This window comes from Quercus robur, chromosome 2, assembly GCF_932294415.1.
Source record: "Quercus robur chromosome 2, dhQueRobu3.1, whole genome shotgun sequence".
In the NCBI taxonomy this organism is placed as follows: domain Eukaryota; kingdom Viridiplantae; phylum Streptophyta; class Magnoliopsida; order Fagales; family Fagaceae; genus Quercus; species Quercus robur.
In genome coordinates, this window is record NC_065535.1 from 73,653,368 (window position 1) to 73,675,635 (window position 22,268).

General features: G+C 33.3%; 2 protein-coding genes and 1 non-coding gene across 5 annotated transcripts; all 3 read left to right on the forward strand.

Annotated features, from left to right (window-relative positions):
• The first annotated feature begins 3,310 nt into the window (after positions 1-3,310).
• Positions 3,311-6,361, forward strand: LOC126714961 (xyloglucan glycosyltransferase 4). The gene is made up of 4 exons (XM_050415381.1): positions 3,311-4,254; positions 4,555-4,863; positions 4,948-5,352; positions 5,441-6,361. Exons 1-4 carry the CDS (start codon positions 3,616-3,618, stop codon positions 6,074-6,076), a joined length of 1,989 nt encoding a protein of 662 aa, XP_050271338.1. The 5' UTR covers positions 3,311-3,615; the 3' UTR covers positions 6,077-6,361.
• Positions 6,362-11,685: 5,324 nt separating this feature from the next.
• TRNAV-AAC (transfer RNA valine (anticodon AAC)) lies at positions 11,686-11,759 on the forward strand. The gene has a single exon. It is a non-coding gene; the product is annotated as a tRNA-Val (tRNA).
• Positions 11,760-14,981: 3,222 nt separating this feature from the next.
• On the forward strand, positions 14,982-20,858 carry LOC126714962 (uncharacterized). 3 transcript variants are annotated; one of them, XM_050415383.1, is made up of 11 exons: positions 14,983-15,144; positions 15,238-15,378; positions 16,042-16,200; positions 16,654-16,737; positions 17,103-17,198; positions 17,638-17,733; positions 18,316-18,435; positions 18,525-18,668; positions 19,182-19,302; positions 20,365-20,416; positions 20,519-20,858. In XM_050415383.1, the coding sequence occupies exons 2-10, from the start codon at positions 15,280-15,282 to the stop codon at positions 20,370-20,372; spliced, it is 927 nt and encodes a 308-aa protein (XP_050271340.1). In that variant the 5' UTR covers positions 14,983-15,144; positions 15,238-15,279; the 3' UTR covers positions 20,373-20,416; positions 20,519-20,858. The 3 variants fall into 3 exon arrangements, with proteins under 3 accessions (XP_050271341.1, XP_050271340.1, XP_050271339.1); XM_050415382.1 differs by having other exon boundaries at positions 19,182-19,289; XM_050415384.1 differs by lacking the exon at positions 17,103-17,198 and having other exon boundaries at positions 14,982-15,144; positions 19,182-19,289.
• The last annotated feature ends 1,410 nt before the right edge of the window (positions 20,859-22,268 follow it).

Below are 22,268 nucleotides of genomic sequence, written 5' to 3' on the forward strand. Positions count from 1 at the left end.
GCAATTGACATTTGGTATTGTAGGCTCCTTGATTTGTGCAACAACGCCGTCAATCAACAAGGGAAATGTTAGAAATTCAAATGAAGGTTTCTTGATTTTTGTTTTTTTGATAATGAAGGTTCCTTGATTAATGTTGAAATTCTTTGATCCCTTGATTTATGCACAGTAAGACAACTCATGATGGAAGGCCTACACCTAATACAACCGATTGAGTTAGAGATTCTTTCCAACACGTTTGTTTCATTCTTTGACTTTTCTATGTTTTCCAATCTACTTTGTAATATCAAGCTTCTACTCTTTGTTAACGATCAGGTTAATGTAACTTCTATATGCTTTTGTTACTTCGAAACTCAGTAATGTTTTCCTTTGAGTACACATATAGATAATAAGCACTTTACCTTTTACCATCAAGTTTGTTGGCAAATTTAACAGAAATCGTAACGGTAGGGGACAAAATTCTTATTACCAGTAGTTCGCATTACTCATAATTTTAAAGTAGGAAAGTGCAATTTGCCCCAAAAACTGTTATTATTATTATTTGCAATACTAAATTTACTATTATTTATATCGATATTAATATTTTTTTTTAATGAATTATTTTGCAAAAAGCATATTCTAGAAAATTATCTTATTTTCCTATGTTTGGTAGCAATGATAAAATGAGTTGAAAAACTATATTTATACTTTCCTTATTTTCTTTGGTGTGAGATAGAATTGTTTTCCAAAAAATTTTTTGGAAAACAATTCTATCTCATTCTAAGTTAAATTAGGGAAGCTAAGAGATAGTTTTCCAATTACCTTTTTAAAAAAAATAATAAAAATTATGACACTACAAAACATAAAATTAAAAAAATTAAAAAAAAAAAAACTATATTCACATAAGATTTTTCATTAAAACAAACACAGCATTATATAGCTATATCAAGTTATGAACTAACACTTTAAACCCCTTTTTTTTTTTTTTTTGAGAAGAAACTAACACTTTAAACTTGATTCTAATAAATAAATAAAAAAAACCCACTAACAGTTAAAATTAGGGAATGTAAATTAAATGAGCATCCATTAAAGAACCTTTTAGGTTAGGCTCAAATGAGCTCCAGACCCACTAAATCGAGTGACCCCGCAGCTATAAATGTATTTATACAAAATACATATAGTCCTCTCATATGAACTTATTTTTGTTTACAAATAATTAAGGGGAATCCAATTTGACACATGGGAGATGCTGTTGTCTGTCACTTTCATTAAATGTCCTATGATCAATGAGATAACGTTGCTTCAATATTTGGCCATTAACCAACAAATTGATAATGCTTCTACATTGTTTTACATAAAAAGCTAAAGCTTGAGTTAGAAAAAAGTTTTTTCTTTTTTTCTTTTTTTCCTATATAAATAAGTCAAGCTCACCCCTAAATCCACCCTTTTGTTCAAGCAATGGACACAAAATTTTATGAACCAAAAAGATAAAAAAAAAAAAAAATATATATATATATATATATATATATTGTGAAATCACATAGAAGTAAGAAACAAAGAATTGGAGAACGTAGGACAAGTAAAATTCTCTGTTTTTGTGCCACAATACAGCGTGTCATTGCTTATATCTATTTATATACCTATATATTCATCAATGCTCTTGTTTTGAGCGACCATGTTATTCTTTCATATTCTTAGGTGTGGGAATTTAGATGAAACTAAAGCATATGCTAAATGTCAGAGTTAGAGTTACCCAGATGCAAAAAATAATAATAATAATAATAATTAATTAAAATTTTAAATAAATAACAAATAAATATTACCAGGAATCAGCATTTTTAATCCAAACAAAACTCAGTAACGTGCCCTTAGTTTGACTTCACATCTAATTCTAGATTTATATATTAGACTTAAATTATTACGTACTTATTAATTACAGTACATGCATTGCTATATCTCACATCTCTTTCTCTCTACCAGGAACAAAAATCATCAGAAATATATTATATAATCGTCCTAGAGTTTAATCAATTAGTTGTTTACTTGGTTTGTTATTTTTTTTTAATTTTTTTAAAACCTAATATCATGATTATTTCTTTTCTTAAACTCATTTTCTAACATTTCTTGAAACTTAATGGCATTTCAAAGAGTCAAATGACTCTGATTGGCCGGATTTGTCAAAATGAAAAGATCTTGAAGACGCACATGATTGGGATTTATTTGATATAAACACATGATTAGGATTGCTGGTTTACAATATGAGAAAAATAAGATGTTGCTCCTCGAACAATTATTCAAATATAATACGCAGGTTAGGTTAGACTAGTCAAAAAAAAAAAAAGGTTAGACTTGTTCACACACCGCGTGGAATAATTATGGCGGTTAATAAATTAATCAAATGATAACCCAAACAAGGAAGAGAAACTTCTTTGCAAGTGGTGAAAGTGTGAGAAAGAAACTCTCTGTAGGAACACACGGTGCCCAAATCAACAGACAGAAAGAACTTTTTGTGGGTGATCTGCAATTTGGCTGTACCTAGTTGTCCTCCAAATTTCTTGACAACTTACCAGGCTAGCAAAGCTGGAACACATTTAAGCATCCTTTTGGTTTTTAATATCAAAAGTCATTATTTATTGTCGTTAAATAATATATTACACCATAAATTGAATTTCTATCTTAAAGTAAAAATAAAACTCTATCTAACTTTAAAGATAAATACAGTGTTCTATGAAGATTCAAGCAATCCAACATAGATACCAATTCTAGATGATTAGTCTTGATGCATAGTTTTTTTTTTTTTTTGAGAAATAGTCTTGATGCATAGTTGATCATTGATTTTTATAAAATAGCTGAAGTGGACACCATAAGTAAAAAGTCTATCTTAAAGTAAAAATAAAACTCTTTCTAATAAAGATAAACATGATGTTCTATGCAATTTTAAACAATCCAACATAGATACCAATTCCAGGTAATTACTCTTGACAAATAATTGATCATTGGTTTTTATAAAATAGCTAGAATGGATACAATAAGTAGAAATTTTATCTTAAAGTAAAAATAAAATTCTTTTTAACAAAGATAAGCACGATGTTCTATGAAATTTTAAGCAATCCAACATAGATACCAATTCCAAGTAACTAGTCTTGACAAGTAATTGATCATTGATTTTTATAAAATATCTTGACCTTCCAAATTTCTTGCCATACCATGTATCTTCTCAAAATTAAAAAAAAAACTTCTTACCATACAGATTTTTAAAAAATAAAATAAAATAAAAATTAGTGCCTTCTTTTTCTTTATTAGTAGTTCGCTGAGTGTAGTAGGTGCATGTTCTCTCTCTCTCTTAGCTGCATTATGCTTTAACCTGGAATACCAGTTGTCAAACTTCCAAGTTCAACTCCATCTGAAACCTGGTATTCTGTTTCCACTCTGAATTCAAAGATCCAGATTTCAGAGAATATCATATAAAACTGACAGTTTTCATGGTCTGCTTCTCCTACTTTCTCTTCTATAATGCTATACCAGAGTCATAACTGAATTACAAGCTCACCCCATATATATTCTTTTCAAAAATCTTGATCTGGGCAGTGATTCATTTTTCCACTTTCTTTCCTGTGAATTTGAATTCCAGGAAAAGAAATGGCAACAAACACTGTTGTGGTCACAATTGAGAAGCCTAACAACTTATCTTTTCCAGAGGTCAATGGTTCAGATTCATTGTTGCTTCCAGATAAACAGAAGGCTGCGAGTCCCAAGCAATTTACATGGGTTCTTCTTCTCAAAGCTCACAGAGTTCTGACCAGTCTTTCATGGGTGGCCATGACTTTCAAGTCCATGTTTCTTTCAATTAAGAAACGCATTGCCTTATCTGATGTAAGTGAAGAAGAGCCCAAGAGCAGAGGAAGGTTGTATAGATTTATCAAAGTTTTTCTTGTTATTTCGATTTTAGCTTTGGTGTTAGAAATCATTGCTCATTTCAAGAAATGGAATTTGCAAATGCTTCGCCCTTGGGAGGTTCAGGGTCTTGTGCAATGGTCCTATATGGCTTGGCTGTCTTTTAGAGTTGACTATATTGCTCCTTTTGTGATATTTCTTTCTAAATCCTGCACTGTGCTATTCTTGATTCAATCTCTCGATCGGCTAGTTCTATGCATTGGGTGTTTCTGGATTAAGTACAAGAAGCTGAAGCCCACAATAGAAGGAGAAGCTTATGATATTGAGGATTGTTCAAGTTTCCCAATGGTCCTTGTTCAGATTCCAATGTGCAATGAGAGAGAGGTAATAGAACAGAACTAACTTGTTTTTCTCTGTTGTTTGTTGCTATATGCTTATTTGTTTACTTTGTAACTTATTGAACTTTAATTAGTGGTTTATGCATTAGCTTTTATATAAAAATTTTGAAAGTTTCAACTAACATGACTTGTTTTGAATTATTATTGTAATTTGCATATCTTCTCTCACAGGCCCCATTAACAAATTAACAATCAAATTCATGATTGAATAGTTCCTTGTCAGAGTTCTATTGCTTAATATAACTTTGCTTCTTAGTCTAGTGCTAAAATATTATGTTTTATTTAGGTATTTGCACAATCAATTGCTGCTGCCTGTCAGCTTGATTGGCCAAGGGAACGAGTTTTAATTCAAGTCCTAGACGATTCAGATGATGGAAATCTACAGCTTCTAATCAAAGATGAAGTCTCATCGTGGTGTGAGAAGGGGGTAAACATAGTATACAGACATCGATTAATCAGAACTGGGTACAAAGCTGGCAATCTAAAATCAGCCATGGGCTGTGATTACGTCAAAGATTATGAATTTGTTGCAATACTTGATGCAGACTTCCAGCCAAATCCTGATTTCCTTAAATTAACTGTTCCTCACTTCAAGGTAATATAAGCCAAATAAAAAGGGATATACTATCTTTGTACCCTTTGACTATAGTCATTCTTAATGGTGTTGTGATTTGTACAGGGAAATCCTGAATTGGGCCTTGTCCAGGCTCGCTGGTCATTTGTGAACAAGGATGAGAATTTGCTTACAAGGTTGCAGAACATCAATCTCTGCTTCCATTTTGAGGTGGAGCAGCAAGTCAATGGTGTTTTTCTCAATTTCTTTGGATTCAATGGAACAGCAGGAGTTTGGAGAATTGAGGCTTTAGAGGACTCAGGAGGCTGGCTTGAGAGAACCACAGTTGAGGATATGGACATTGCAGTTCGGGCACACTTGAACGGATGGAAATTCATCTTCCTCAATGATGTCAAAGTGCTTTGTGAATTACCGGAGTCTTATGAAACTTATAAGAAACAACAGCATCGCTGGCATTCGGGTCCAATGCAGCTCTTCCGCCTATGCCTTCCTGCTATCATAACTTCTAAGGTTTCCTCACCTTCCTTAATTTGCTTAATTCCCATTTGAACTGGTAATTCTGAGTAGTTTTTTTTATTTGAGCTCATTTTTTGTGCAGATAACAATATGGAAGAAGGCCAACCTGATATTGCTTTTCTTTCTTCTTAGGAAACTTATACTTCCCTTTTACTCATTCACATTGTTCTGTATCATACTTCCATTGACCATGTTCATTCCTGAGGCAGAACTACCGCTTTGGGTAATTTGTTATGTCCCCATCTTCATGTCTTTTTTGAACATTCTCCCATCACCAAAACAATTCCCTTTCTTGGTTCCTTACCTACTTTTTGAGAACACAATGTCTGTTACAAAATTCAATGCCATGGTCTCTGGGCTATTCCAGTTGGGAAGTGCTTATGAGTGGGTAGTGACTAAGAAGACTGGTAGATCATCTGAATCAGATCTATTGGCCTTTGCTGAGAGAGAATCAAAGTCTTTGAGTGAAGAGAAGATCAGTAGGAGGCATTCTGAGTCTGGTTTAGAATTGTTGAGTAAACTCACAGCAGAAGATGTCCCTTCTGTGAAGAAGAAAAACAAGCTCTACAGGAAGGAGCTTGCACTTGCTTTGCTTCTACTCACTGCATCAGCCAGGAGTCTCTTATCAGCACATGGAGTTCATTTCTATTTCTTGCTATTCCAAGGATTGTCTTTCCTTGTCGTAGGCTTGGACTTAATTGGCGAGCAGATGAGCTAAATGGAGTACACAAATTTTCATTCTTTGATATTTATTTTTTGGCGCTTACACAGAATTGAAAATTTTAAAAAGGGAGATTTTCATGCATGTTTGATGAGCATCTCCAGTTCTGTAGCATTTAATCCTTGGCTGGAACTGGATATAATATAGTCACATATTAGGAATACTTGCTATCAGGATCATTGGATAAAGATAAAAGTAAATTGTGTTTATTATAGAATCATATATCTTGTCAGTGTTTGAATAATGAAAGCCTTTCTAATACAAAATTGAGCAGTTCAGACATGTCATGTTACTTTCCATTGAGATGATTTTCTATCTCTCCTTTTCAAACCTCAATAGAAAAGAAATCTACACCTTCCTTGATGAAAGAAGAGCTGTTAGGATATGGAAGACTATGAACTGATTACTTCTACCTAATTGTTTAATTTAACAGAAAATAAAGATATGGATAGAGAGATAGAGGAGTATAATGTTTGGCCATTAGAACATAATAATAGAAAGTATAAACACATTATAACATTAAAGGATAATATGAGGAAAAAGAATTTGTTTTTTAGGTACACATATATGCTCTTGCAGGCATATAGCAGTAGCCTATCAGGCATCACCCAAAGAATTTCTCATATCAGTTTAAAGACGGTCTCAAAGATTGATCCATTGATTATCTTCTGCCTGATGGTAACAAACCCCCCACCCACACCACCCCCCCCCCCCCCCCCCCCCCCCCCCCCAAAAAAAAAAGAAAAAAGAAAAGGAAGATTGTCTTCACTCTTCAGTTAACATCAAGAATTCCTTGCAAGTTGCAAGTGCCTCTGAACTTTTATTGTCACCACCTAGAATTTATAGCTTTTTATAAGCTTTTACATTACTAATACCGCATGATTTTTGCATATCAAGGCCTGGCTAGAAATCAATATAATGATTTGCAAATTTTCCATGCAAGATCTGTATTGCATTGACACTTATGTTATGTTGAAAATTGAAATAACGGAAGTAATTGAATCGGCTTGTGCAACAATGACAATTTTTCTTTCTCTTTCTTTTTATTTTTTATTTTAATTTTATGGAATGACCACCTTTTTGAAATATCATCTTGATCAGGATCGACCCTATGGTTTTGAGTGTGCTAATCTCTTCCCTCTCCATACATAATATCTCAATCAAGGTATTGAGGCATGAAATTATGTTTACTTTTTATTTAGTAAACTAAGAGTGTCATGGGGTAGTGCCCTCTTGGTGCAGTTGGTTATAACTTACCACAAACCTTCATCAAATCCTCATTAGGAAGCCTCTGTTCCACCTTTCTCAGCAGTTGCCCCCATTTGCCTTCTGCATTTAATTATTGCTACTTTGTTCTTATCCATTGTTTGGTACAATGCCAATGATTGAAAGAGCTATCAAAAGTTACCAATTAAAACAACAATAGGACGATTCTCATTAAAAGCCAATGTGAGAAAAACAAACTTTCTTCGAGTACAATTGTATAAAACCACCAAAAGACTTTTTCTATCATCTTTCAACAATTCAAGTATTCAACGACTTTTGCACCTTTTATAAATCGAATAATAGAAATCCCAAATCACAGCGAAGGAACATAACAAAGGCTAGGTTTAGTAGGTCAAAATTAGGAGAAAGTATACCATGTTTTGGTAATACCATCTCAGCATCTGTTTTGGTATTTTCTACCCAATAAATGAGTGACACCTATTTCAAAAAACCACATCAGACTATTCCAATAAATTAAACACAATCTTTTATACTATCGGGAAGATAAATTAATCATTTGTTGGAGTAGTCTGATGTGGTTTTTTGAAATAGGTGTTATTTATTTATTGGGTAGGAAATATCAAAATAGATGCTGAGTTGGTATTACCGAAACATGGTATACTTTCTCCAAAATTAGAGCCAGCAAGAAAACAAATTTAATGGCTACATTGCATCGCCTATCTTAACTATTTATCAATTACGCTGACCTGGAATAAACAAATTAGACTAGTAATTTGGACTGATCCCACAAGTAATTATTCAATACTTTCGGAGTAATACACAATCCTCTCACATAATAGTAGATCTCACTATTTTATATTTATGGTGAGACCTACCAATCATGTGACAAGAGAGAGCATTGTTCGCGGAATATTAAACAAGTTTTCTTAATACAATAAGAATGGGCTTATTCCATGATATAATTGTTTCATATAACAATTGAGTTATAATTGCATTATCTACATATTAAATAATACAAAATTAAGAAAGAAACTGTGTTTGGACTTAGACCTTTTGATTTAGAGTTAAAAGGCTTATATTGAATAGTGAGAAAGGGAAAGAAAAACCAAGCCCTTCTCAGTTTGTACCATGTCTCACCGGCCCAACTTTTAAGGCAGTCTTCGCAGTGGCACAAACAATGGAGGGGTAAGATGGAAGTTCTTGATGAGAATGACTGGTGGGGTAAGAGTAAGATAGAGCAGATGAAAGGAGGAGGGGAACAAGAGAAGATAATTAAGTGAAATTTCAATCGTGCAGACCAACAAACCTTATAAAATATGACTTATCAACTTGATCTTTTTACTTGTAATAAGTGCTTATAAATGCTTGGCATAAGAATGGTTTTTGTGCATAGGTGAATTGTACATTTGGGCGGTTAGGATATGCTGACTGTCTAGCTTCTAGCTTAGATGCATATAGTTTGATTGAGTTTTTAGAATTTATTTATGTGTTCTATTGAATTCTTGTGTTCCATTGAATTTCTTGAGCCAAGTTTCTATAGTTACAACTAATGTTTTAAGACATTGCATAAATTTTTTTACAGATTGCACTTTTTGACCTTATTTTCTCGTCTTTTTATTTATTTTTTGTTTTAGGAGGAGAAAGACATAAATAAAAGGAGAGAGCAAAATGCATATTTACTCCTGTTTTTAACAGAGGTGAGTAATGAGAGACAAACAGAGCATACCTCAGGTGGGTAAAGTGATATTTTTTAAACAATTGGTAGACAAAGTGATTTCGAACTAAAGCACATGTGAGTTTGCTGCAATTATCCCTTAAAAAATTGTTTTTCTTATCATTTTATTTTGTATACAATGAAATCTGATAATTATAATAGTTAATTAATAGACATTTATGTTGGTTGTGTTTTTAAATTAATATGAAATTTGATCATTATGAGTAATTAATAGGTATTTATTATGGTTAGTTAAAGATATTTACTATGATATTTAATATCATTAAGTTTGTATATGAAATTATATCTATTTTATTAATTAAAGAAAATATGATACGGCAAGATTCTAATTGAATTTAAGTACTCATTATATATATATATATATATATATATATATTGGTCATGAGACTATAAATAATGCTTAAAGCAAGTTTATATCGTAGCTAAGCAATATTCTCTTTAGTCCAGACACAATGGAGAGCAAAATGAAGAGTTGGGTTGTATTGGTCTTTGGGCTAATGATTTTGATCCTAAATGCAACTGCAAGTCCTCCTAATTTCATGAATTGCCAAGAGGCTTTTGATCAAGTTGCAATTCCTTGTAAACCTTTTTTGCAGCGTACTTCTGTCACATCTCCTAGCCAAACCTGTTGCGAAGGTGCAAAACTTCTAATGAAACAAGATAACGCCCCTGAACTACGAAAGGGGTTGTGTTTCTGTTTGAAATCTATTGCAATATATCTTAAGTTTGATCCTGACAGAGCTAAACAACTTTCCCCATTATGCAAACTTGATGTTCCTATACCCATTGATCCCAATGAGGACTGCAACTCGTAATCTCTCTCTCTCTCTCTCTCTCTCTCTCTCTCTCTCTCTCTCAAGATGACAGAAAAGAGTTAATGATTTTGATCACTGCAGTCTCTCAAAACAAATATATGGGTATTGTTACGTACAAGTGATAGTTATGTGGATTTTAATTTTAAGTAAAATTTCACTAAAAAAGAATTGGTGTTTAGAATTTATAGAAAAGAACAATCATTATAGAGTAATAATCATCATAATGTTCAATTTTATAATATTAATAAATAAAAAAATTGTTGTATTTGAGTAATATCAATATATCCTTGATAAATTCTCTACTAATTAATATGGTTTTTTTTTCTTTGGTGATATGCAGAATTCCTTGATGCCATGTCCGTGAAATAAAATCAGAGTAATATATCCAAATATTTTGTGCTGCAAAATTTGTTGGAGCTTTGACTTTCTTTGGCTATGTATGATGAAAAATTAGTTATATGAATAAAAAGATCCGGAGTCTCATTTATCACCATACAAAAAAAATCCATTATTTATTATAAATTCTCTAATTTTAATATTTTTCTCTAATTTCTTGAATTAGCCTCCATGTACATATATTCCACTAATAATGTGATCGATGCAGTTATTAGTATGACAAGGTAAACAAACTATAAATGTCTCCTGATAATAGCTCTTTATCATTAAACTAAGACACCAATCAGTGAATCCCAGATCTCTTATTCAATTATAAAAAACTTTATCAATTAAGTTAACTGGAACTCACGTATATCAAGCAAACTTAAATACTGATATGCTAGATGATATGGCAGGTTCACAAATTAAGAAGTTGAACTCTCAATCCACTACACAAGGATCTATACGTAGTCATCCAATACATCAACATCAACATCAACATCAACACTATCACAATCCAAAGAAACACAAGAATGCTCGCAAGTGTAGTGAGTAGGTCACAGAACAAATCCTTGTCCAATTAAGCAAGGGACAACTAATGGATAACAGCCATAAGAGAAGCCACAGAGTCAATAGCGTAATTTTCATATCATGCTAAAAGTTTCCAACATGGGAGCATAAAATACAACATGCTAACATTCTTCAATGATTTTGTCATTTACAGATTGCATTTTACCTTTATAAGATGGTAGCCCCCTGAAAATTTGTTACAAAAAGCTCTCCTTGTTGCACAGGAAATAAGTCTTCATTAATTAATTAACCATATAACATTGTTTCATGAATATATAGGTCTGGAATACCTAGTGACAATTAGTTCAAAATATATTGTTTGCAATTTGAATCATTCAAAAATCATACTCCATTACCTTTTTTAAAAGAAAAAACGAGGAATGGAGGGATGAAGAGGGGATGGGACTTATTAGGAGGAGAGGGAGAGAAAATTTCATAAATAAAAAAAGTATTTCTTAATCTTGAATCCATTAAAGTTTCAAATGAAAGATGAAAAGAGCAATGAGTATCCCATAAAACTACTACTTCTTGCCAATTAAAAGACAGAGAGAGACTAAAAGTAGAAATAACCTTAGTCAAAATGCAATTTGACAAGCCTGGGAGCTCCTTAGGATTTAGGAACTCATTGCAAATACAAAGCTTTGCCTAATATAGGACTTTTAAAACTCCTCCCCAAAGAAAAATTGAAAAGTGGAGTGACAAAGATACTATCAAATTGATCACATAATAATGAAATTAACAAATTGACCAGAGGATGGGTACGAGCTGCAGAAATATCAAATAGTGGGTGTGATTCGGTGGTGTTATTTCACATTTATTTGTCTTTGTATGGGAATTGCACAGAGATGGATTATGTTAGTTAACCGAGCTCCAGGGACCAAAGGGGTGTCGTGGTGTAGTTGGTTATCACGTCAGTCTAACACACTGAAGGTCTCCGGTTCGAACCCGGGCGACGCCATTGTCCATAAATGTATGCGTTGTTTTTTGCTTCAAAGTTGCGTTTAAACCTTTTCTTCTCCTCCTCTACTTTTGAGCTAAAAAAAAAGTGGATTGGGCCTGTAACCAAGTTTATGAGCTAGGTCCTTTATTTATTTATTATTATTAATTTTTTTTTTTTTTTTTGTTTTAGAACTTTGACGTGGAATGGGTCACATTTATGAGCTAAGCATTATTTGTAATGTTAGCTACCTACAAAACACAAAATATTGGTTCGTACTTACAGTTACTGTCTTACTGAATAGAATCTTATGTAATATTGTTGAGGTACAAATTTTCGAGCCCTAATTTCATTAGTTCACTCACACAAATATTCACACAAGCCTATAAATAATCTTGAGTACACATAAATATTCTCCATATATATTACCCAAATATTCTCCATGTTATTGGACTCCCATAAATATTCTCTATATAAGCCCCATAAATTACCTTGGGCCCTCTCACAAATATTACTCATTATATCCCACATATTATCTAACTTGGGTTTTCACAAAAATACTCACCATATTACTACCAAAATTGAGCCACAAAATTATACCATATTTATAAAAAGCCCAAAAGCATTTACCTTGTGGGAAAAATCCAAAAGGCACAACAAAACCCCCTCTAAAGCCTGTTACGATACAGGAAAGCCCGTTACGATACAGCATCTCTAAAGCCCGTTATGATATGGCATCTCTAAACCCTGTTATGATACGGCAACTCTAAAGCCCGTTACGATACGGCGCCTCTAAAAGCCCGTTGCTACACGACAATATTTTTACAAAATCCTACAAAACCCAAATGCTAATTTGACACTATTTTACAAAGCCCAAATATTATTTTGGCAACTATTTCATAAAACCTAAATGCTATTTTGGCACATACTTACAAAACTCAAATATTATTTTGACACTTGTTTTACATATACTAAATCATTCACTCATGGGAAATATAATTATTCATCTCTCAAGAAATACCTCTTTTACAAAATTTATAAAAGCCTATGTATATCACCTATGGCAAAACTATTCATTTTGTAAAGATAGTCAAATCCAAAGAAGTTTAACTACAAAGCTCAATTGAGCCAGCCCAACTCACACACAAATTCCAACAGTTGGAGATCACATGAGTTGACTAGCCAAATTTCAGCACAACTAAACAGTTGGAGCCCATTCCCATCAAGTCCTAACTTTTCCAATCAGATCAGAAGAGGAGACATGTCCATCAGGGGTTAAACCCTTCCTCCACAAGTTAAAATTCCATAATTTCTCATGTGACATAAAGCTGAAGTTGATGTGATAGAAAGCTGGGAAGTTTCAGCCAGCTATCCTTTCTTTCTTCTCCAACCCATCCAGTCAAAAACTAGAAGTAGCCATGACTAGGCCATTAAAGCTCCTGAAATAACTTGAAATCAATTCATTTTCATACTAAAAGCGTGTATTCTCTGGTTCATGAACTAAGCACATGAATCCCAAATGGGGAAACTTAGGGAAATGTGGTTTGGAGGGCACCAAGGGGATCCCAGCAAGGGCTTCAAGATTGACACCTAGCTTGGGGTGATACAATTTGCCCTAGGGAGCTCTGATTCTAATAGCAACATAACCAAGATCATTAGCCTAATGCATGCTCTAATCCCATCAACCAAAGCCAATCAGCATTCAATACTAAGTCAGAATCTTAGCTGTTATTTCCCAAAATAGTAAGAACATTCTAAAAGTTGAGCTTGCCACTCTTAGCTAAAATCCTAAGAACGATTCCTTAAGGATTTTCTGAAAATTGAAAAAGATTTAGTAAAGATTATTTGCTAATAACCCCCTAAAAACCAAATCTAAAAGGAACTCTCCATTAATGCTTCAGAGGAGGAGGACACACTAAGATACACACCAAGAAAGGACTCTTCCTTAATCTCTTTGTTTAAGCCTTCTTTAAGCTCTGAAAAAAGTTACTGAGTTCTTAGTTTCAAACTTAGAAACTAAATTCCCGGCTCCTAGTTCAAAAACATTTCTTATAGCTCTACTTATAAACACTTATCTACCCCCAGCAGAAAGCCCCAGCAGCTTTACTATACACACTCCCTCTTACTACTCATACTACCTGGAATGTTCCTCATTACTCATTATATTCACAAGCATGTCTTGGCACCATAATAATCTTACTGCGCTAGTTGGGATCTCTTTCTCTCCCTTCACCTCACACTAAGTTTTCCTTATTATTTGTTATAATAGAACTCATGATATTTACTTATTCATTTACTATTAATGGTTATGATACTGTTACTATATAATTTTTCCTTCATATTGTTGTATTAGAAGACTCTTCTCCAGAGTTAACGGATGATGAGTCTAAAAGTGTAGATATTTTCCTTAATCTGTGAAATAGTTAACAGCTGAAGGTTTATCTTGTTTTATCTTACTTTACCGCTAGGTTATTTTCTGCAGAAACACCTTATCGCTGGGTCATTTTCTGCATAAACATTTTATTGCTGGGCTATTTCTTACAGTATGTTTTTTAACCATGCTGACATGTCTGCTGTAAGGATTGTTTATGGGTCATTCTTGTCAATCTCAATCTAGGCCCAAGGCATAAAATACAGTGAATTCTTTGGATCTTCACTGATAGCCTTAGGCTGTGCATCTAGCCATCGTCAAGTTTCGGTTTAGACCCTCCAACCTAACATAAATCTCATTTTTCAGAGGGGAAACTTTTTTGTCCTCGACAAATATAATAACAGTGATAATATTATTTATAGTTTTAAATCGTTTATACAAATTTATAAAACACTAGATAATCTTCAAGTTTTGATTGAATTAATCTGTTAGGCACTCAAGCAATTTTCATTATTGAGTTAATGGTAGAAACTAAAGAGTAAGACTTAGGTACAGTATTTAGATACTGTTCCTTAAGTTTCATTTTTAAGATTCTGACATATGAATTTTTTTCTCATGAGATAGAAGTGTATTTCTTAGTTAAGTAGTTACATGGTTGAATCATAGGAAGAGAATCTAAGGAATAATACCTAAGGTATTATACATAAATTTTGTCCGAAACTAAATTTGTTTTAAGTTGAAAATAATAAAAATCAAATTAACTGTTATTAAAATATAATGATAAAATTAATAAGAACTAAAATGATATTTTTGCCCGTATAAATTAGAAAAAGCACGAGTCAAAACTTCACAATAATTTCTCTTGAAACCTTGAAGGCCTGAGTTTGAAGGTTTGGACTCAATGGCCCATAAATCCTTTCCCGCCAAAGCCCACCAACCATTTTTCCAATGTTCTTTCTCGCTCTTCATCTCTCTCATTCTGCCACCTTTCAAAAAAGTAGTACTTTAACTGACTAGACCTCTCTCTCTGCTAAGGTACGGAACCAATTTTTTTCTAAAGTTTTTTGCTCTTTTGATTGAATTTTTGGATGCTTATGATTTTTATCGTACTTGGTGTTTTACTTTCAGTGCTGTGCTGGGTCACTAAGATTTTTGGGTATTGGGACATCAATGGCGGAAGAGAAGGACGCTTTTTATGTTGTACGGAAAGGGGATATCGTTGCCATTTACAACAGTTTGAGTGATTGCCAAGCTCAATCCGGGTCTTCTGTAATCTTTTTCAACCTAAAACTTAAAGTTCCTGACTTTATCTTGTTTGAAAGTTACATGTGAAAGTTAATTCCTTTGTGGGTTTGTCTAATCATTTGGTCAAGTTTTTACATACCCAGTTGGATTTTCTCTTCTGGGTCTTCTTTAGTTGGATAAATTTAGTGTTTGTTTCTATGGATTCCCAAAAATTTATTAGGGTAGTGAAAAGGAATCGTTTTTTTTTTTTTGTCTGCATTGTGTTTAAGACAGAGGCTTTCTTTCATGTTCAATTGACAGTGTGTAACCTAGGTTTCTTGTCCAAAAGGGTTAAATTAAGGTGCATTTGGATGGTTTTAAAGTCCATCTATTGCTCTCTATGCTTTCAAGTTCAAGCTTGCGTTTTTGTTAGAAAGTAATGCAATCTCTCTAAATTTCTGTCTTCAATAAAACTTAGTTGAACTCCTGGCTATGTTGGATGGTTCTCACTTCTGAGCTTTGAGACTTTTGAGTTGTACCCATAGTCTGAAGAATGATTTAAGTTCAGTCTGTGTTAAATACCATGGTTTTACCTAGTTTGTTGGTACCTAGTATGATCTTTCCTTCTTGTCACGGGCTAAATTATTAACGAATTCATTCATAAAAAAACTAAAAACGGACGGAAATAAGGTTTCTTTTCCTTTATAGGTGTGGAATCCTTCCATTAGTGTGTACAAAGGATATTGCTTGTCTAAGGATGCTGAGGAGCACCTTGCCTCGCATGGGCTTAAGAATGCTACTTATTCTGTTGGCGCTGCTGATGTGACAGATGATCTGTTTGGCAAACTTGTTGCTTGCCCCTTTCAGGTTTGTTAATGAAGCACCCCACTAATAGATATTTTTCTCCTCTCATTTATTTTCTACATGGACATCAAGGGCTTGATATTGTTAAAGCACATCATTATTATGAAAGTTTTGAACTGTTCTTCCACATTTTGATGTATAGTATCTCTGAACCATTTAGAAGCCTTATACTGTCTTTGGACTTATAAAGAAGCTTGATTGCTGTTCCTTTGCTTTTCTTTTCAGTTCAATTTTTACTGTTGATCATTTTATTGTTGTTCTTAAAAAAAAAGTCTGCTGTCGGGTGGAAAAAAGACATTGAATCCATTGTGGTGTCTATATTTCATGTTATCAAGACTCTTTTGATAGCACGTTTCTTCTATGGTGTAGAACATATTAGTTAACAACATCATTTTGATTCAATAAATTTTTACTTGAATTATTGACTGTATGATTGGGGATATCATTTTTTTTCAGCAACCAGTTTCTTCTGGAGTAAAAGCAGCTGACAAGGATTTTCACACAAAGAGATTACAAGGAGCGCTTGATTCAGACAGTGTTGTAAGTTAAAATGCATAACATATGCTTCATTAGAAATTTGTGTCTGAAGGCATAGTCTCCATAGAATGTTGGAATCCATTGAAGGATATAGATTTTGACAAAAAATTGTGGCAGTTTCCAATGCAGACATTAATTTGAGAATCCAGTTCACAGTTTGTCAAAGACAAGTTTTGATGAGTTCATTAGAGACATTTTTGAAACTAAAAAAAAATGAAGAGGTGGGGCAGGGGGCACAGGATTATAGAATAACCCAGAATGAATAGCATTTTTCCAAGCTGTTATTTGTGAACATCTTGAGAATAGAAAAGGTGGATTGATATTGATGTAGTGGTGAGTAATCACTTTGTCTGGTTCTTGTACCACAGGATCAGTCTGGATCAACTTCATTTTCAACAAATCCTCAGAAGAAACAGTTCAAGTCAGACTATGGCATTCAAGCTCAAGCAATTTCTTCTTTCGGTGTAAGCCGCTGACCTGATATTTACCATTCATGTACTACCACCAGAACTAATACTATATGTATTTCTATACATGCATTTATGACTATGTATATAATTTTAAAAATATTGATGTCCATGGATCTACTTGCATGCATATAATATGGTATTTTAATTTTGTATACATTGTGTTCCACTGATTACAAATATGTAATGTAACTATGGATGTAAAAGGTTTAGTTCTCTATATATAATGGACAAGTTTTGATGAGTTCATTAGAGACATTTTTGAAACTAAAAAAAAATGAATAGGTGTGGGCGGGGGCAGGGGCGTTTTGAGGGGCAGGGTCACAGGATTATAGAATACCCCAAGCTGTCATTTGTGAACATCTTGAGAATAGAAAAGGTGGATTGATATTGATGTAGTGGTGAGTAATCACTTTCCTTGGTTCTTGTACTGCAGGAGGTGTCTGGATCAACTTCATTTTCAACAAATCCTCAGAAGAAACAGTTCAAGTCAGACTATAGCAATCAAGCCCAAGCAATTTCTTCTTTTGGTGTAAGCTGCTGACCCGATATCTACCATTCATGTACTACTGCCAGAACTAACACTATATGTATTTCTATACATGCATATATGATTATGTATTTAATTTTAAAACTATTGATGTCCATGGATCTACTTGCATGCATAATATGGTATTTTAATTTTGTATACATCTTGTTCCACTTGTTACAAATATGTAATGGAACTGTGGATGTAAAAGGTTTAGTTCTCTATAACAGTGGAACTTGCCTGAACGCTTGGAAAGCCAAATTTGTCTAAGTCTAGTCTTTTGTGTTGGGGCTCTTAATATCTTAATCTGGATTCTTATTTTGGATATTCATTTATCTATGAATGTAACTCCCCAAATTTTAAACAGCGATGTGGCTGTATATTGGTTTTGTATATAATGTATATGCTTTATTGAAGAAATATTTTCTTGTATTGCAAGTGAAAATCGCGAGTCTTGTTATATGCAAAATATTTTGGCATCAACAAAGTATAACATAACCAAGCAATTGCAATGTCACTGGTCCAGCCTCTGGACCTTGTGTGTTAATAAAGGACCTGATCTTCTTGTTCTGCATAATGTTGAAGTATATGAAAGTCGTCCAAGTTGCCCAGCCTTCCTGTATTCTTCTGTTTGATGGTGCTTCGAAAGGAAATCCTGGACAAGCTGGTGCAGGAGCTGTGCTGCGTGCTGAAGATGGAAGTATGGTATGCAGTTAACTGAAGAATATCCAGTGCTTTTAGGTTTCTGATCTGTATTTTTTAATGTAGCTATTTCTAACTCTGAGCTTGGTTAGGTCTGCCGATTGCGTGAAGGGGTGGGCATTGCAACAAATAATGTTGCTGAATATCGAGCTGTACTTTTAGGTTTGAAACATGCTCTTAAGAAAGGGTATAAACACATTCGTGTCCAAGGAGACTCTAAACTTGTCTGTATGCAGGTTTGTTGTTCTATTCTGTAACTTTGATTTTTTTTTAATGATCTCTCTCTCTCTCTCTCTCCTTTTCTTTTTCATCTATGTATCTTAAATAAACACTTAGAAACTTTTTTTTTTTTTTTTTTTTTACAACTTACAGGTGCCTCTAGACACCTTAACTATATAATTTTTTTTTTCTTTTTCCATTTAAATTGTCCTCATAGGTCCATCTTTTTCAAATTGGGCTTGAACATAACTGCAGCCTGTATAAATATATGTTCAATTCCCTTATGATGCAATTAATATGGTGTTGATAGTATAATAAAGATAAGGAAGACACGTATTGATCATATTTTTGGATGCTACCTTGATATCAAGGTTATTGTCATTCCCTTATTTTGTTCTTCTGGCATGTTACATATTTTACTTTGTTGCTTTACCTTTCATCAAGTGGCTTTCATTACCTTTTGAGATTATGCCCCTTTGGATATGTGGTTTGTTTAATATTCATTCTTATGAGGCTTCTTAATGATACAGATTCAGGGTCTTTGGAAAACCAAAAATCAAAATATGGCTGACTTGTGTAAAGAGGCGAAGGAGCTTAAGGATAAATTTGTGTCATTCCAAATCAATCATGTCCTTAGGGTACATGCAAATGGTTACTTGTTTCTTCTGCACTATCTATATGATATTATTTTCTGATATATAATTTAATTTCTTTTGCTCTTTACTTTAACTCATGCATCCTGCAGAATTAGACCTCTTGCCTACCAACTCCTTCTTTAAGGGGTTGGAAGTGCCATTTAAGCTCAAGAACATGGGCATTTGTAAAACATTGTGCAGATATTTTTAATTATATATTGATTCTTGACAAACCCCTTGTTCCTTATGGATTTTTTAATCCATGGCTGTCATCTATAAGTTAGGGTTCATTTTTAGTTTTCCTGTCAATTATACCATAAGTGGTGTAGCTGTCCACTCTTGAATCTTGACAACACCAAAATGCTGTTAGAACTGATAAAGCAACCACATGAGAAAGTTGTATGCTTCTATAATTGAGTGTTGCATTCATCGTCCATAGTTAATGAAATCATAAGTAATAAAAATTGAAAAAGCCATCACGCCCCATTAGTTGAAAGAGAGTTATTAAAGAACCAGCATTTGCTCTATCTTATTTAGAGTTCTTGGCTTTGTGCCTGCTGATTTCCAATCCTGTTATTTCCCCACTCTATTTATCTTTATCAGGACGAGAAATCATCACTCTATCTGGCATGCTACCCTTATGCTATGTGGCCTCTGATGATAGTGCTTTCCAGAGCTTGTTATCAATAAAGTGAATGTAATGTATCACGCCATATCTTGTCTCAACATTGATCATGCATGTCAAACTTTGAGATAAAACATACTATAATGCTTTATTTTCATGACTTTTGCCACCTGCATTATGTGTTTGTTCAGTACCTGAGGGCATATCAGACACTAGTTGGTGGGCCATTAGTTTGTTGTTATTCCTGATACTGGACGTATCCTACGTAACACGAGGTGGCAAGCTATATTCATGCCAGTATTAACCTTCTTTATAGAATGTGATCGATGGATATGCTAGTATTTAGATAGTAGTGCTATGCTTATTATTTTTCTACTTTTTTTGTAAACATTATTCTTGTTTTCTGCCACACATTCTCTGAATGCAAAATAATACATTTTTATAATTTTCAAGGAATTTAACTCTGAAGCAGATGCTCAAGCAAACCAAGCTGTAAATCTCAAAGGTGAGTGCATTTTGAGCTCTGTTCATTTTCTATTGTTTTACTATTTTACTTTTTTTCGTACCTTTGTTTTGGCAGAAGTTAGTGAATCTTTTGCTTATGCAGATGGGCAGGTTGAAGAGGATTGTAGGAAGATGTAGTAAGAAGCTACATCTGTTTATTGAATGGCAGAAATGCTGTTGCCTGACTTTTTTGGACTTGTTATCCTTCAGGCCAGAATCTGTGATACCTTCTGCAGGTGAAGTAAATTTAAGTATGCTTAGTTTACTAGAATCTGCTAGATAAATTGGGGCAGATTGTCTTTTAATGATTAATGGGATACTATTTAATATGTATTATATTCAAGCTTTTGCTTCAGCTGTTGTCCTCTAGTCCGTGAAGATTAGAGATTTTTAGTGTTGATTGGCAATTTAGAAATCTGTGAATACGCAGAATATTTGTGTAATATTTATTCCACCCCCCCAACCCCCCCACGGCGCCCCCCCCCCCCCCCCCCCCCCCCAACACACACACTCACACACCCCCGCTTCCCTTAAAGGTGTTGAATTGTCCATCACAACATTATGATTTTGATACAACAGACCATAACTCAAGTGACCTGATCAGCATATTTAGACCATAGATTTTTAGATATTAAAAGTAGGTGGTAGCTATAGCGAGAACCTGAATAGGGAAGTGTTAACTCAAATGTCCATCTTGCAGTGTGCTGTTTGCATGTTTGGGAGTTCCGAAAAGAATGGAAAGTTAAAATAAAGAGGGAATGGAAAATGAATTCGTAAAATTCTTAAATTCCGCCCTTTGTTGTTTGGAATTTGTAATAAAAGGAAAGCAATTAGTGTATCATCTTAAGAGCATAATTATAATGAAAATTATGAAATTATTACTTTTTTTAATAGTGTGTTTGTTCTGTTATGAGAACAGAGAGGCAAAAAAGTTCTTTCATATAATAAAAAACTGAGGCATTGAGTCTAGTTTGTTGACTTCTCTCATGTATTTGGTGTCAAATAATATCACGTCAGTGATATCAAAATCCAATAAACAAGAAAAATGTATACAAAAAATAACTTGCCCACTAACAAATGAAAGATATATGTTAGTATGTAGTTATTTTTACACGATTTTAGTTTATTAGATTTTGATATAGATAACATAGCATTATTTGATACAAAATACTTTTTTTAATCCCTCGCCATTCCTTTTTCTCGGTTCCCTCCATCCAAAAAAAGGCTTTACAGATGATCAATTATTCAAGATATAAATGATGAGAGGAAATTTGAATTACTTATTTATTAATGAATAATTAAAGATTTTATGAAGGATTTAGCTTATAGACTCCTTAAAGTTATATAAATTTGTTAAATAATGTTTTTTGATCTCTCTAATTTTTGGGTTGTTATTTTGACCATAAGAGTCTTATGGACCGGAATCTCTTTAAAAAAATGTTGATTCTAAATTCTTCCCTCAACTATTGCACTATCAAAAAGGGTTGTTATTTTGATTTCTCAAGCATACAAATTTGCAATAGCACATGAAAATCACCAATCAATGTCGTAATTTTTATTTAGACCTGTCAACTATAAATCATTAAACACTCCAAATATCATTGTTTCTCCTGACCTCACCCCTACTATACCCCATCAATGTATATCTTAACCCTCAAAATCAAATAGAATAGTAAAAAAATATTCAAGATTACACGTTTGGACCCTTATAGTTTGTTTTTACTTTTTGTTTAGGTCCTTAAAGTTTACGATTTTTATTTTAATCCTCTAAATTCAATTTTGTTCATGCTTGTGATTAAAATTATGAAAACTAGAAGAAACACATTATTCTGTTATTACATAAAAAATTATAT

Bases quoted from the DNA above. Each gene is read 5' to 3' on its own strand.
- LOC126714961 (XM_050415381.1), top strand. From the start codon at position 3,616: ATGGCAACAAACACTGTTGTGGTCACAATTGAGAAGCCTAACAACTTA. The intron at 4,864-4,947 runs GTAATATAAGCC...TGATTTGTACAG, and splicing joins TAACTGTTCCTCACTTCAAG to GGAAATCCTGAATTGGGCCT. The intron at 5,353-5,440 runs GTTTCCTCACCT...TTTTTTGTGCAG, and splicing joins CTGCTATCATAACTTCTAAG to ATAACAATATGGAAGAAGGC.
- LOC126714962 (XM_050415382.1), top strand. From the start codon at position 15,280: ATGGCGGAAGAGAAGGACGCTTTTTATGTTGTACGGAAAGGGGATATC. The intron at 17,734-18,315 runs GTAAGCTGCTGA...ATAATGTTGAAG, and splicing joins AAGCAATTTCTTCTTTTGGT to TATATGAAAGTCGTCCAAGT. The intron at 18,436-18,524 runs GTATGCAGTTAA...GAGCTTGGTTAG, and splicing joins GTGCTGAAGATGGAAGTATG to GTCTGCCGATTGCGTGAAGG.